The sequence below is a fragment of the Rosa chinensis genome, chromosome 2 (assembly GCF_002994745.2).
Source record: "Rosa chinensis cultivar Old Blush chromosome 2, RchiOBHm-V2, whole genome shotgun sequence".
Taxonomy (NCBI): domain Eukaryota; kingdom Viridiplantae; phylum Streptophyta; class Magnoliopsida; order Rosales; family Rosaceae; genus Rosa; species Rosa chinensis.
In genome coordinates, this window is record NC_037089.1 from 46,763,279 (window position 1) to 46,779,259 (window position 15,981).

A 15,981-nucleotide genomic window follows, 5' to 3' on the forward strand; every position below is an offset into this window, starting at 1 on the left:
GACCAGAGTTGAAACAGTAAGTTGAATATGTCATTTTTAATTTTTTATGTATTAATTATATAAAAAAGATTAACTCGACTCGTTGTCCTATATACGCTTAAACCCAAAACCAAAGACTGAAACTTGAGCCAAAATAATAGAAAACCAAAAGAGAAAGATTAAATCTTTCGAAATGGGTTGCCTTGGAAAATCGATTGGGGGAGTTTCTGGGGTTTTCGAGGTCGGTTGGGTTCAACTAGGGTTACTGGGATTTGAAGTTTCTGAGCAAGAAGGAGCCGACAGACAGGAAGACCGGTACTGTGTAGAAGAACGTGAAAATAGGCCTCATCAACAGGCCGGGCCGAGCCCAGCCCATTGGTAACGGGCTTGGGCAGGGTCGGGCCAGGCCTTACTCCATTTTTAAATAGTAGCGGGCCGGGCCGGGCTTTATTGTAAATTGAAGGATCCAAGCACATCCATTTAATGCGGGCCTCGCGGGCTTTTTCGGGCGGCGCCAGGCTGAGCCTTGCGGGCCTTGCGGGATTTATTTACAAATAAATCTTTAAAGATAATATTTTTTATAAACTTATATTTATATATCATACACTCCAAAGAGAAACCTCTATCAACTTAAATAAAATGGAAAAACCGACCGTTGGATGAGATTATTATAATAAATTATGAGTGTGGTAAAAAATTTAGCCAATTTCACTATATTTTCAAATCTGATCGAATTGGTCAACCGTCGTTACTTGTATGTTTTCTTGATTGACCGATGGCATGACGACCACGAAACGTGCTTATTTTTTCACATCATGTCTGTAAATATTTCATCGTTGGATGTGTGTGGACATAAGATAAAAATTTCAATTTTAATTGCAAAGATGTTGACCTATATCAATTTGCCTCCTAAAGTCGTATGACTTGTATATTGCATTTAAATTGTTGAGGTTCATTCTAAAGCAACCATGAAGTGGAAAATGAATTTAGAGAAATCAACCGCTTGATTGAAAGATTGTAATGTTTTATGGTGATTGTAGAAAATTCAGCTAATTTGATTCTCGTTTCAAATTCGATCAATTAGGTCAAATTTAGTTACTCTTATAAACCTATATCTATATATCATACACTCTAAAGAGCAACCCCTATCAATTCAAACAAAATGGAAAAATGGACCGTTAGATGAGATTATTACAATAAAATATGAGTGTGGTTAAAAATTTAGCCAATTTCACCATATTTTCGAATCCGATCGAATTGGTCAACCGTTGTCACTTGTATGTTTTCTTGTTGACCGATGGCATGACGACAGCGAAACGTGCTTATTTTTTCACATCACGTTTGTAAATATTTCATTGATGGATGTGCGTGGACATAAGATAAAATTTCAATTTTAATTACAAAGATGTTGGCCTATATTAATTTGCCTCCTAAAGTTGTATAACTTGTATATTGCATTTAAATTGTTGAGGTTCATTTTAAAGCAACCATGAAGTGGAAAATGAATTTAGAGAAATCAACCGCTCGATTGAGAGATTGTAATGTTTTATAGTGATTGTAAAAATTTCAGCTAATTTGATTCTCGTTTCAAATTCGATCAACTCGGTCAAATTTAGTTACTCTGATAAATCTATATCTATATATCATACACTCCAAAGAGCAACCCCTATCAATTCAAAGAAAATGGAAAAATGGACCGTTGGATGACATTATTACAATAAATTACGAGTGTGGTAAAAAATTTAGCCAATTTCACCATATTTTCAAATCTGATCGAATTGGTCAACCGTCGTCACTTGTATGTTTTCTTGGTTGACCGATGACATGACGACCGCGAAACATGTTTATTTTTTCACATCCCGTTTGTAAATATTCCATCGATGGATGTGTGTGGACATGAGATTAAAAAAAATTTAATTTTAATTACAAACACATTGGCCTATACCAATTTTCTTCCTAAAGTTGTATGACTTATACATTACATGTAAATTATTGAGGTTCATTCTAAAGCAACCATGAAGTGGAAAATGAATTCGGAGAAACCAACCGCTCGATGGAGAGATTGTAATGTTTTATGGTGGTTGTAGAAAATTCAGTCAATTTGGTTCTTGTTTCGAATTCGATCCACTAGGTCAAACTTAGTTACTCTTATAAACTTATATTTATATATCATACACTCCAAAGAGCAACCCCTATCAATTCAAAGAAAATAGAAAAACCGACTATCGGATGAGTTAATTACAATAAATTATGAGTGTGGTAAAAAATTTAGCCAATTTCATCATATTTTAGAATCCGATCGAATTGGTCAACTGATATGTAGAATATATATATACACTAATGCACATATTCTATATAGAAGTATAAGAACTTCCACACACACACACACATATATAGATACATATATATATATATATATATCTCTATATATATCTATATCTATCTCTATATATCTCTCTCTATATATATAAACACACACACACACATATATATATATATCTCTCTCTCTCTCTCTATATATATATATATATATATCTATATAGATCTATATATATATATATATATATATAAACACACACACACACACACACACACACACATATATATATATATATATATAGACTCTCTCTCTCTCTCTCTCTCTCTCTCTATATATATATATATATAGAGGGCTTCCACTACATGATCCCTTTTTTTGGTCTTTTATAGGGATAGGCATTAGACCAACTTTTAGATCATATTTTCACATCTTAACCTTTCAGTTTTTAGGTCCTAATGTATAGATCACTTCTGCAAATTTTCAGCCAAAATTGGTGATCGTTAAGGTATCAAAAACTGCAATTTACCATTATAAACACGAACGGACCGAATCTGTTCGAACCGGAACCGTTCATGTTTATAATGGTAAATTGCAGTTTTGTATGCCTTAACGATCACCAAATTGGATAAAAATTTGCAGAAGTGATCTATACATTAGGACCTAAAAACTGAACGGTTAAGATGTGAAAATATGATCGAAAAGTTGGTATAATGTCTATCTCTATAAAAGATCAAAAAAAGGGATCCCTCACTTGAAGGGCCCTGTATATATATAAACACACACACACATATATAATATATATATATAGAGGCCCGATCAGGAGCGGACGTCCTCACTTTCGCTAAAGTGCAGACGTCGATGCAGCAGGTGGCTTCCAGGCGGCAGCGTGGGGCTAGCCGGAGGGAGGCCGGAGGCGTCCCATACCTCTTATGGGTGGCGTTCGAGGTCGGAGGAGGTCGGGCTTGCCGGTTTCTGGGCAGCCACCTCACTTGCAGTTGCAGGTTCTGTGCAGCACCGCAGAACCGTCGCCGGCGACTCCACCGGACCGCAGACCCCTCCGCACGACCCCCAGCGTCCCTCCGGCAAGCCGCGCAGCGCCGTCGCTGCTGTCTCGAGGCCGGAGGAGCGACGTCCGCACTTTTTCTGGGTTGCGGACGTGCGCTCTCGAACGGCTCCGTATATGTATATATATATATATATATATATATGTGTGTGTGTGTGTGTGTGTGTGTGTGTACGTGTGTACACACACACACAAATATCTACATATATATATATATATATATAATATTTTACGAGCTTTTACGGGCCGGGCTGGATTTTTGCTGGCTTTTGGCGGGCCGGCCCACTATCCATAGAGGCAGGCTTTTTAACTGGCCGGGCCGGGCTTTTAGTCCTCAGGGCCGGCGGGCCTCCATCGGCCCACTTGATCCGCGGGCTTTTTGATGAGGCCTACGTGAAAAGTGGCGAAGGCCCACCCAAAATTCCGAGTGTTTGAAAGTGGCGGAGGTTGGAAGAGTTTCCATTTCTGGAGAAACGAAGCTTTTCGGAATTTGAGATTCTGGCTTCAGTTTTCGGAAAGAAAAGCAAATGCACCGAACGAAACCAAGCACTGAAGAGTTTGAGCTCTCAGCTCTCCACATTCAACTACAGGTTCATCCCTTTGAACTCAATATATCCGCACCTATATATAAACCCCCCCCCCCCCCCCCCCCTCTCTCTCTCTCTCTGCTTTCATTCTTGTCTGTGCTTTCATTGTCTGTGCTTTCATTCGATATGTCTCTGCTTTCATTCAATGTCAAAATCCTACTTGTGCTCAGCTTCGTCACTTCAACAGGCACGATCATTTCTTCTTTGATCAAGGGATTTATGTTCTGCTTTGAATTGCTGACATGTTTATACATTAGAGTTAGATTAGAGAATCTGCAGAGCATGAGGTCTATTTGATTCATGTAGTGACTGTGTGTGCAAGCTTGTGTTAGTGTAGTTGGTAAATTAGTTAGGATAGGAATATTGTGGGACAGATGGCCTGAGGGACAGATGAAAGAAAGACCGACTTTGCTTCTTTTGTTGCTTGTCCAGATTTGTTACATATTATTTATGCCAATATGTTCAGAATAATCTTGGATTATTAGGGGAGCCATGAAAAATTAAAAGTGAAGACAGGACACTAGTAATAGTTATGATTTATCAATAACCGAGAGCAAGTATGATTGTTTTCAATCATTATAATACATATTTATTATTAATTTGATCGTTAGAAGCAATTAGCAAGTTCCGGGTTCATTATGGAAAAAGTAAGTTCACAACACTTAATGCACTGCGTTATTTCTGCTTGCTTTTGATTGGTTGGTGTATTGCTTGCTTCCTTGGTGGTCTTTCTTACGAAATGGTAATTTTTGCTACAAATTACGGTAGTTTTGGAATAGCTCTGTGTGAATAGATTGGTTACGTGGATGGGACTCTATAATCGCATTTGCAGGTCCAGTTTCTGTCCCCTTCTGTTTCATTTTTCATTTTCTTTACTCATGCCTCTTAATTAATGAAGCTGAGGGGAAATATTGATGAGAACAAATTGAATGCTATTGCTAGGTATTCTATATGAGTTGAGGGTCATTGATGACCCAATGTTGACATGATGTGATGCTTACTCTGCCATTGCTTGAATGCTTGAGGATTAGATTGGTGGTTTTTTTTTTTTGGTTGGTTGTTGATACTTGGCTCGGTAGATCTGATTGGTGCTATTGTTAGGTTTGTTTGGTACTTTGAATGGTCATCTGTGTATTGCAAAATGTGGTAATTTGATATTCAGTTAGATTATTTAATCTCATTTGTGAGTATGCTTAAAAAATTATAGAAGTTGAAGAATGTATCTTCCATCATTAAAAACAATGTAAGAATACTCTTTCCCTCTAATTTTTTGATGACTGCTTTTGCAGAGGCCTATGATCCATTGGATCCCAATGGAAAAATTACTATTCGTTGGGATATAATGAATTGGGCGCCAGATGGATACGAGGTAAGAGTTGACGCATGTTAACTCTTTTATTTACATTTTTTTTTCCTTGAATTTATAATATGTACTTGATTATTTCACTTGCAGTGTTGCAGGCAACCATCACAATGTTTAACTTCCAGAAATATTGGCATATCGAACAGCCAGGTTGGACATTAGGATGGACCTGGGCAAAAAAAGAATTCATATGGTCTATGCTAGGAGGGAAAACAATAGACCGAGGGGACTGCTCAAGTTTCACAGGACCCACTCCACACTGTTGCAAGATGAATCCAAAAGTTGTTGACTTACTTCCTGATGTTCCTAGTTGTTGACTTACTTCCTGATGTTCCTATTGACGAGCAGGTCGGAAGTTGTTGTAGGGGAGGAGTCATGAGCTCGTTGATTCAGGACACGAGCAAGGCTGTCAGCAGATTCCAGATTACTGTGGGTGGTGCCGGAAGTAACAACGAGCTACTTGTGCTTTGTTACTGCACCATCTAGCTGTAATCTTCTGTATTATCTAGCTGTAATCTTCTGTATTACCAATGGATAAGCTATCTAGTTATAATTTTCTGTCTTACAAATGGATAAGCGTGCGACATTATGAGATCAGAAAGAAAACTCATTTCTCATGGTCTATTCATTCAACTCATCCAAATAGAATAGATATTCATTCAATAAACCTTTAACAAATTCAAGTATTGTCAAACAAAAGCACATGAAAAAGGCTTGAAAAGAACTACCAGCCATAAGAACTCAAGCTCACTGCCATCCTAGGGAGACGGAGAAAAGTTGAATGAAATCTTGTCCCAAACACTTTTTGCATCCCCTTAGAACTGTCGTCATCCTAAAAAATCCCGTTACAGTACAGGTTACAATTTATCTGTATATGCAGATCTTCAACTGACGACCAGGATTTGCAACTAGTAATTTCAAAACTAAATTCTAAAACATGCTTCTCTCATATCCGCAGAATACTAGGGCAATACAAGCGAGATTGTAAATTGTCAAAAAATGTATTAGTCCTCATCCATGCCTGCAGGCTGATCCCCCCTCCTCGGGCCACCTGCTGGTTTTGCCATTATAATCTGCAATCCAGAAAATTGTGACAAAAATTGATAGTCAATAACACAAGTAGAAAATTATAATCTACAGCACTCTAACACAATTCTTAAACTCCTTTTTTCTAACCAAATTTCTATCAAGAGTGGATACATTTAAATTGCTGTTCTTTCATTTATAAAAAAGAGAAGCGGAAGTGCTAAGCCCTACATTGATATCAACAAAATAGAACTTACACTTATCAAAGCATATAAAATGGTGTTCCTTTCAAGCCTTTTTATCAATTATAAATTCCTAAAACTAACTTATACGAAATACTTGCTCCCATTCTGAAAGTCAGAGAACTTCCATTGCTCCTTATTTCCTTGCATAACAAAAATTATTTCCCCTTAACTATGTATTTTCAAACCAGATGCAGTTAGTATTTCAAATTTTTCCCTCAGGCCTGAATGATTCAGTTACAGATTCCAAGCAATTTCACATCAAAGTCTCCAAATTAGGAAGGCATTGACCAGTGACTACTTGTTACTTACTTGATCTACTCGTAGTACAGTGCAGGCAGCATCTGCAGCATACTTGAGAGCAAAGAACCTGTAACAAACAGCCCAAGAATCAAACCCAAAATAAAACATAAATAACTGAGAAAGAAGATGGATTTCTGTACTTTTCTTCCCAAAAGAGACCAATAAATTATAAAGCAAGACCTAATGGGTAAGATTGGAGATATTTCAAGGTGACTATTCATCAGTTCCCACAGTGAATCTTTCTTATTCAAAAGTAGTACTTCCTTTCATATCACCACTCATGTCAACAACCCTTAATTGAGAAACCATCCACATTATTTACTCTGTGAGTTGGCAATGTCATTCTATTATCCTAAAAAAACTGACCGGTTATTAAACAAAAGATGCATAAAAATTTAGTGGATAGGTAGGTGGCTTTAGACATCTATCAAAATGTACTAGTGACTCAACTCAGTCATATTACACTACTCCACCAAATCATAGACTAAATATTAAACATGTTATGCAACAAAAGCAGCAGGACTAATAGGTTAAAGCAACAACAAAAAAGGGCATACATTGTCTAGGAAATTTACTCTTTAGCACCATCAAGCATATAATCAACAAAATAGTATTAAATTATTTCTGACACTGACACTTTTTACAAGACAGAAAAGCTTACTTAGTAACATGAAGGTCCCAAACTTGTAAAGTTGATACATCTTTGCAAAGGCCTCCCTCCAAGTCAATGCCAACTTTGGTTTTCCCGGCTGCATGTTCAGCATATAGGGAAGATATTATCTCCATTGAATTAAGCCCCGCATTTTCAGCAAGAGTTTTCGGCACCATCTCAAAACTTTGGGCAAATTTTGCTATAGCATACTGATCCAATCTGCAAATTCATTGTTGCTTTAGTAGGTTATTTCACTACCACTGAATCAAGACTTATGAGACGACAAAAGAATTCAAGATAAGTACACCTCCAGATTCTACTATATGCTTTGAAGGTCTCTACCAAGAGAATGCTGGAGGTAGTAAAATCTAGAAGAACAAATGATTCCATTTAGCATTATATATCTCAGCTACACTATTTTTGAACAAGAAGCCCCGTCATATGTCTATCTTATCTTCTTGTTTTAGCGCTATGAAATTCTTCCTTTACATAGTCAAAACTATAGTTGGTGTTCTTTCTAGGTTGTAATTCTCATCTTGCTTCTTTAGGACATTACTGAAGTTCTAGCAAGTTGATTGGAATGTACCACCACTGCACATTCAATAAAATTTCTAGTATGAGTATGATTTCATTCTATTACACAAATACATGGCTATTTCTGTAACAGTATATATGTACAGTATGTACACATTTTGATTATTTCTGCCCAACTGAAATGATACTTTTCCTAGGATCAACCAGAAACCTATAGAAACGAAAAATGGCTCACATTTAACACTAGCCAAATTGCATAGGTGTTAATCACTAATATAAAATAAAAAGAAATAAGAGACAATTCACCCTGTTTCTTTGAAAGAGAACTCCTTGACCCTCCTGGCTAACTCAATTTCAGTAGCTGCAGCTCCAGGAACAATACGGCTATCCCTGCACATAGCCTGCCAATGAAATGCATTAACAAAGCACGTACCAGTTTCAATGGTTTGGACATCTGAATAAACTATTATTTTCAAGAATTGCAAAGAACAATGTGCTCCCAATATACAAAACCAGCCCACAAGAATATACAAAAGATAATTCCACATCAACCAACCTTGTAAGTGTTCACCCCATCATCAACTGCTCTTTCAAGGTCATCTAATATACTATCAGTACTTGCCCTTAGAAGCACAGTGGATACAGAGTTACCACCTTCTTCATTCTTCACAATAGTAACCTACATAATGACATGAATAACAAATAAGCAAAGATTAATGAAAATTTGTTGACCAAAACACTATGTCTAAAGAAACATCTTTTTAACATACCCTAACACCAGCAATTTCCTCAACTGCGACAGAGTCAACATATCCAAGATCATCTGGGTTAGGCTGGCAAAGCTTCAACTGTTGCAAAATATAACGTCAATTACAAAGCATTCTCCAAGGCTGTGATACAGGAAAAGATTCTTGTAAATTACCATAGCAACAGCACCAACTGTACGGCAAAATCGTCTCAATTCAAATTTTGAACTGATTTTCAGCACCATGAGCCTGGAATCAAGAACTCAAAAAATCAGAACACTAATTGCTCACAAATTTCTAAAGAAGTCTGAAGACGTGAAATGGGCGGTACAAGAAAAATATGACTTTATGAATAGAACCAAAGTTATAAATATATATATATATATATATATATATATTAAAAAAAAAAAAAAACTTAACTTGACATGGACACTTACTTGTATCGCTCACAGAAATGTAATGCCATTTCTCCAACTGCTGCTCCACTGACAATTACTTTGGCTCCTGAATCTGCAACTGCTTTGATGAGCTCCTCAACTTTAGCTTCTTCAGTTTTTGCATAATTTTCTAGCTATAAATTGACCAAGAAAACACTTGTTACTAAACCTTTTTTAATTACAGAACCACATATAAAAACTTTGCAAATAGTTGAACTAGATCTGCAAAGGCAATTTGCAATTTCTAGTTTTCTACAAACAAGCCAAGCACAAAGAGAATATTAAAACATTAATAGATACTGCTATAAACATAACTTTGACAGACCAAGACTGTAGAAACGGACATTAGATATGATTCTGCTAATACCTAGAAAAAGAAAAGGCCAACCCCTAAAAACAACACATGTTATATCATGGACACAAAAATTTTAGAATTCAAGCATTATGAAATTCAAACACATTCACCAAGAATCAATTTCCTGAGATAGGAAAATAAAGAAAATAATAATCAAGACTCAAAATGAATTTACAATAGCTTGCGTGCCCATGATTTCCAGAGGTGTGATCTGTAGGTAGTGATATACAGCTGAACATTACCTTTACCTACGGAGGCTGGTTAGTTCCTACGGTCATGATTCTAATCACAACTTGAGACCCATGAAAACCCAGAACCATTTCTGAAAGTAAAAAAAAAAAAGAAAAAAAAAGGCAGGCTCTGATACATAGGTGTAGATCCATATGTATATTTGCATAAAGAAACTAGAGAGTTCATTTCTTAAACAAGACCATTGGGTTCAAAAATTTTCTGTACACTGGTTTTGGAATAATGATCTAACTGCACGAGAATGATCTAACTGCACGAGTTTAGGGCTTAAACGTGCAAAACATGGGAGCTGAAGCCTAAAAACTAGAGCAATGACCAAAAGTATAAACCCTACCATAACCAGGAAAGCTACTTAAGGACCCAGAAATCCACCAGACCCGCTTAAAACCCCAGACCACAAAAGAGCAAACCATATGGCTCATCAGTTCACCACACCCTTATTCATGCTCTAACTTAATTGTAAACCAGGAGGTCCCAATTGATCTGGTAAAGGTGGTGGGCATCCTGATTTCTATGTACACTTAATTGTGTATCAGGGTTGAGCTTAAATGTTAAAACTATGGTTAGGGTCCATAACAAGACTTGCACAATAAACAGCATCAAAGATAACTCTTGCTTTGACAAATTTGGGGAAAAAAAAGTTGAATTAAAAAAAAAAATCATTGTTTCAGGACTACAAGGCACTTGGAACCAGCTCAAGTGCTATAGACCTGAAGACAAGCAAAGTACAGCACAAAGACATGCGTAAAAGGGGTACAAATTGAATGAAAACTATACTTTATGAAACTTTGCCCAAAATGAGAAATGAATAGGAATTGAGAGTAGTAAAAGTTAAAATTCAGAGTTTGAAAGTCAAAGTTTTTGCACCACAAGGCATGCAACCAAAAATCGACAACACTATAGAATGTATAATATCTAAACAAATCAGCAATACTTCATTGTACAATCCTCTACCAAATGACAAACAAGGTTCGTTAGAAAGATCACAAAACAGTTCTTGAAGCATATAGAAAGTTGCATTCAACTAAACTATAAATAAATACAGCCTGAATAAAATCATGAATATGAGGCAAAGTTTAACTGGTTAAACATAGAAATAAGTACTTCAGAAAATGCTACCAAGTAAATTATATACCCAGAAGCAACAGCAATCCAGAAGGAATAACTGCAATATATACAACATAGGACTTCCCTAAGAAATAACTACAATCCAGAAGAAACCTTCCTGTTTGAAAAGTACCTGATCAGCAGTATGAATTAAGACAGTTCCCTTGGTCTCAGTTGCAGAGGTATCAACACCACCAGCAAACACAGCAACCTGAAAGGTTAACAGAAGAGATAAGCCGAGAAATTGTTGTTGCTTCTATCACTTACAGGTTTCAGTTTGATAAAAGATGCCCAACAAGCTTTAGTTATTAGGCTCACAAGAACCAAAAAATTGTGCCTTTAAATGAAAGTCAATACAAAACTGTAAAACACTAATAAAATGGTGCTAAAAGGAAAGCTCATAGAAATCAGATAAAGAGAAAATCTGCCAAAGAGTATGATAGACAATCATACAAAACTTGATCCAATGGTATCGGTCACATACAAAGCAACAAATAAAATGATGAACTGTACACACACACAGACACAGAGAGAAGAGTTCCAACCTTGGCCTTCTGCATTTTCTTGATGCTGCCAACAGCATCAGTCTTTAATGCCATACCTCGAACTACAGTACAATTATGCAAACCCCCTCCCAAGAACTTTGCCACACGTACATTATCCACATTAAAGTTTGCTGGGTTCTTGGGGCATACTTGTATACATGCCTGCACATGGAGAAATAAAAAGCTGCATTTAGAACCGCTCACAAAAAGTAACAAGCTCTTCAAGTTTCTTTCTTTTAAACAAACGAATGACTCCCATATGACAATTGGTACGAAAAATAACTAAAGGTAGCAAGTTACACGCTCTTCAATTTTCTTTCTTTTTAAACAAACGAACGAACAAACAACTCCCATATGAACAATTGGTACCATAAATAACTAAAGGTAGCAAGATATATTTACATCGGCAACAAGTGAGGACAATATCTCTTCTTGTCCAAACTGCTTGCTGGCTACCGGTGCTTTCATTCTTTTAACCACTTGTTCTTTATTACGCACGTCCATAGTCTCAGAACCTTCCTCAACCAGTTCTTCCAAGATTTCAATTGTCTGAAATGTTCCAAAAAAAACACCACAAATCAAAAATCAGTCCACAATAACTCTAATCAATCAAACTAGTCACAGAGGCATCCACAGACCTTCTTAATTGCTTTCGTGTATCCACTAATGATCTCACTGGGGTGCAAGCCCATCCTGATAAGCTCCTCGGCATGCGAAAGCAGTTCTCCGGCGAACGAAATGGTGAGATTAGCACCATCGCCAATCTCCTCCTGTTGAGCCTTGCCTGCCAAAACCAAAAGCTTGGCGGCAGGGTGCTGAACCTCGAGTTCATTAACAATGGTGGCACCATCATTTGTGACAAAGAGCTTATCTAAGTGATTGATTACCATCTTATTCATGCCTGAGGACATAGAAACCAGAGAGAAAGCGATAAGACTAGTATTCGCGCTTGAGCTATAAGAGAGTGTGAAGTTTGAGAGAGTAGTACCGTTGGGACCGAGAGAAGTGCGAATGATGGTGGAGAGTTGCTTGCAGGCCTCGATGTTCTTGACCACCGCTTCGTCCAAACCGGAGAGGTGTTTGTGCCCCTCCTTCAGCATTGATTGTATTCCGTACTGCGACATTATGAGATCCTTCTTCTTCTTCTTGCTTTTCTCGGCAAAACCCTAACCCTAGAAATGGCTGCCCTAAACCTCTGTGACTGAAGAAGTTGATCTGTTTCAACCCCAGACAGCTCGGAGTGAGGCTTTTATACTAGGCCACGTTTCTAAAAGCAAAACAGTAAAAAAAATTTTTTTTTTTTTTTTTTTAAGGAAGCGAAATAAGAACTAACTCATTATCCTTATTCGAAATTTTATTGATAATAAAAATAAGATACAAAGAAGGGGGACTAGGCCAAAACCGCTTCTAATACAGCAATCTAAAACTAACAAAAGAAATAGGAGTATCCGAACTGTGGCCCAAATTAACAATAGCGTCAACTACATAATTGGCTTCACGGAAAATATACGAGAAAGATACTTCATTAAACTTGCTTGCAAGATTGAAGATGTCCTTGATAAGAGTAGGAAGATGCCAAGGAAGGAGGCATTTCTTGTTAATAGCGTCAATAATTAGCTTCGAGTTGCCTTCAACAATAATACTCGACAATTAAAAATAAGGGCATGGTAGAGACCATCTGGGATTGCACTGCCTTCAGCAATAGAAACAAAATAGTAACCAACAACTCAAGCACCATCAAACATGGGGGAACCTTCAGGATCTCTTATGCCAAAACCAGTAGCAGCTTTCTTATTATTGATCACTAAGCCATCAAAATTAAGCTTGACAAATCCGATAGGAGGAGGAGACCATTGAATGACTTGAGGTAAGGACACTGGATACTTGCCCTTAACATGATTATTTCTTCTATAATTATTACCAACTAAAGCTGCAAACTAGACCTACTTTTCAATCACATTTCCACAAATCAACCATTAGATATTTAGATACTTATGTGAAGGTCTGCTTACCTAAGGGACAATTTTTAAGGGACTGTGAGGGACAAATGAATCTAAATGCTGAAAATAAATGCACGGTTTTAATTTGTTATAGCTTCTGCTTTTATATTTAATACATATGGTTGAGATGCATTTGTCCCTCATAGTCCCTTAGGTGAGCAAATATGTACTTATGTATAGTTCATTTTTGCAATTTTTCAACCAAATTGAAAATTTTTAAAGCATTCATAATCTTGATTTATCAATTATGACCACGAATGATTTTTGTTTGACATATTTGGTTCTTTTATTGATTTGATATAGTTTGATACCTTAACAATTAGCAATTTGGAAATACATTTTCTGAAGTGATCTACTCATGAATACATGAACATGTAACAACTTATTTGTCATAATGTAATCGTTCATTGATTTGATATAGTTTGGTACCTTAACAATTAGCAATTTGGAAATAAATTTTTAGAATTGATCTACTCATGCATATATAAACATCTAACGGTTTATTTGCCATAATGTAATAGAAAAGTGGGTCTCCCAAACCGTTAATTAGAAAGTCCTCATTAAAAGGGTTCCCTTCCTTATAAGATCACTTATGTTAATAAGAAAGAATTTTGAGCAAGTGACGAACACATTTGCACCAGTCCGATGTCGAAAGAGGGTCAGATACCTAGCCCAGTCAGGTTTGACCTGAAAACGGGTTAGTAGCTTTTCGGTTATCCAATAATAGCTTTTTGGTTCGTTGATAATAGCTTTTTGGATGATACCAATACTTTTTCAAAAGATTTAACGTGAATGAATGTAGCTTGCTTAGAGAATAATTAACTTTTCAGTTAGCCGACAATAACTTTTTCATTTGGAGTAGTCGCTTTATGAAAATAGAAAATTTCACAAACAGTACACCAAGTAAATGTCACTAATAATTCTTATACACAAAGTTTCAAACCAAACATTTCGGTACATGAAATCTGAAACTCGACCCACTATCAGTACACGACGTCAATTTTTGACACCAAAATGTCCATTATGCCCTCAGTTCTTTTTTTTTTAATAATTTTTTTTTTGTTATTTTTTTTTCCTTCGTTTATAAATGACTCAAGTCATTTTTTTTTTCTGTTATGCGAGGTGAGGAAGGCGGCGTTGGAAGCGAGGGAGTGAGCCCGGAAGAAGGAAGAAGAAAGAGATAAAACGAAGGAAAAAAAAAATAACAGAAAAAAATTATTAAAAAAAAAACTGAGGACATAATGGACATTTTGGTGTCAAAAATTGACGTCGTGTACTGATAGTGGGTCGAGTTTCAGATTTCGTGTACCGAAATGTTTGGTTTGAAACTTTGTGTATAAGAATTATTAGTGGCTTTTATTTGGTGTACTGTTTGCGAAATTTACCCTTATGAAAAATTGTAGTGACTTTTCTAACTAATGATAGTAGCTTTTTAATTCTTCAACAATATATTTTTTGTTCTTTGGTAATTGTTCTTTTGTTCATCGACAATAGTTTTTTAATTAATTATAGTAGATGTTTAGATGCAATTGCATTTTTGTCAATATCTACTTAACATGCGGAACAAACTCATGTGATCTATGTGATTGGTTACTAATCCAAAATTCCGATTCAGGTAATAATTCAAGTCGATTGAGCAAGTTTCATGAATATGATTTGTGTTATGATGGAAGGACTTGATATAAAGCCGAGAAATATTCAAATTACTTTGCTTTTGTTATCCTCCCAACCCCAAAATAACAATTTTTTGGTGTTTGAAGGAGATCAAAGAGTGGAATTAAACGAAGTTTTACATTCTTTATTACTGTGAAAATGCTAAAGCATCTTCAATGAAACTAATTTTTGTACCAAATCATAGGTTAAAACTCCTTTTGCTAAAACACTACAACAAATGTGGGCTAAGGATACTAATGTATCCCTACGTACGTTTAGCCTAATGGTGTCAACATAATTTTTTTTTATTACCTATTAATCTCATTCTACATTTTAGTAAAGTGATGCTCCACTTGATTGGTGTGAATATCTCCCACCAGTACTCCTAATGGTAAATATCTAATTTTATATACTTATGGACTTATCCCTTGTGAAGAGAAACTAGACACGTAACCTATTTGGCCCAGTCCTAATTAAGCACTATATTTCTTTTGGTGACAGCCAAAGAAGAAAATCATCTCTAATAATATATATTAATATATATATATATATATATATATATATATAGTGTTACTCAAAAAGAAAAAGAGAAAAGAAAACGAAAACACTCTTAAGGTTTCTTCGCTTTCTAGATCTGGTTCAATTCACCGCCACTCGATCTCCATCATTTGGTTCTTCTGATCGATGAGATGATCAGTCCTCATGAATCGAATGCCTTCAAGTGCCGTTTCACATTGAATTGTCCTTAACTCTATAACTCGCTGATTCAGAGTGATGAAGTTGCATGCGATGTCAGCTCTTTCTTGGTCCTTCCTCCTCA

General features: G+C 36.2%; 1 protein-coding gene and 1 long non-coding RNA gene across 2 annotated transcripts; one reads left to right on the forward strand and one right to left on the reverse strand.

Annotated features, from left to right (window-relative positions):
* Positions 1–3,759: 3,759 nt before the first annotated feature.
* On the forward strand, positions 3,760–5,485 carry LOC112184145. The gene is made up of 3 exons (XR_002930019.1): positions 3,760–3,952; positions 5,239–5,318; positions 5,411–5,485. It is a non-coding gene; the product is annotated as an uncharacterized LOC112184145 (long non-coding RNA).
* A 449-nt stretch (positions 5,486–5,934) lies between these two features.
* Positions 5,935–12,741, reverse strand: LOC112188904 (T-complex protein 1 subunit theta). The gene is made up of 13 exons (XM_024328133.2): positions 12,497–12,741; positions 12,147–12,409; positions 11,911–12,057; positions 11,509–11,670; positions 11,097–11,174; positions 9,253–9,386; positions 8,992–9,064; positions 8,840–8,917; positions 8,626–8,748; positions 8,376–8,470; positions 7,545–7,754; positions 6,893–6,950; positions 5,935–6,385 (listed from the first exon to the last, which is right to left on the reverse strand). Exons 1-13 carry the CDS (start codon positions 12,630–12,632, stop codon positions 6,317–6,319), a joined length of 1,626 nt encoding a protein of 541 aa, XP_024183901.1. The 5' UTR covers positions 12,633–12,741; the 3' UTR covers positions 5,935–6,316.
* Positions 12,742–15,981: the final 3,240 nt, after the last annotated feature.

What these genes read in the sequence shown, in the direction of transcription:
- LOC112188904 (XM_024328133.2), bottom strand. Translation starts at nt 12,632, where the DNA reads ATGTCGCAGTACGGAATACAATCAATGCTGAAGGAGGGGCACAAACAC. An exon ending in ATGGGGTGAACACTTACAAG is followed by an intron (nt 8,471 to 8,625) that starts GTTGGTTGATGT and finishes TTTCATTGGCAG; the next exon opens with GCTATGTGCAGGGATAGCCG. An exon ending in CTGTACTACGAGTAGATCAA is followed by an intron (nt 6,386 to 6,892) that starts GTAAGTAACAAG and finishes TCTGGATTGCAG; the next exon opens with ATTATAATGGCAAAACCAGC.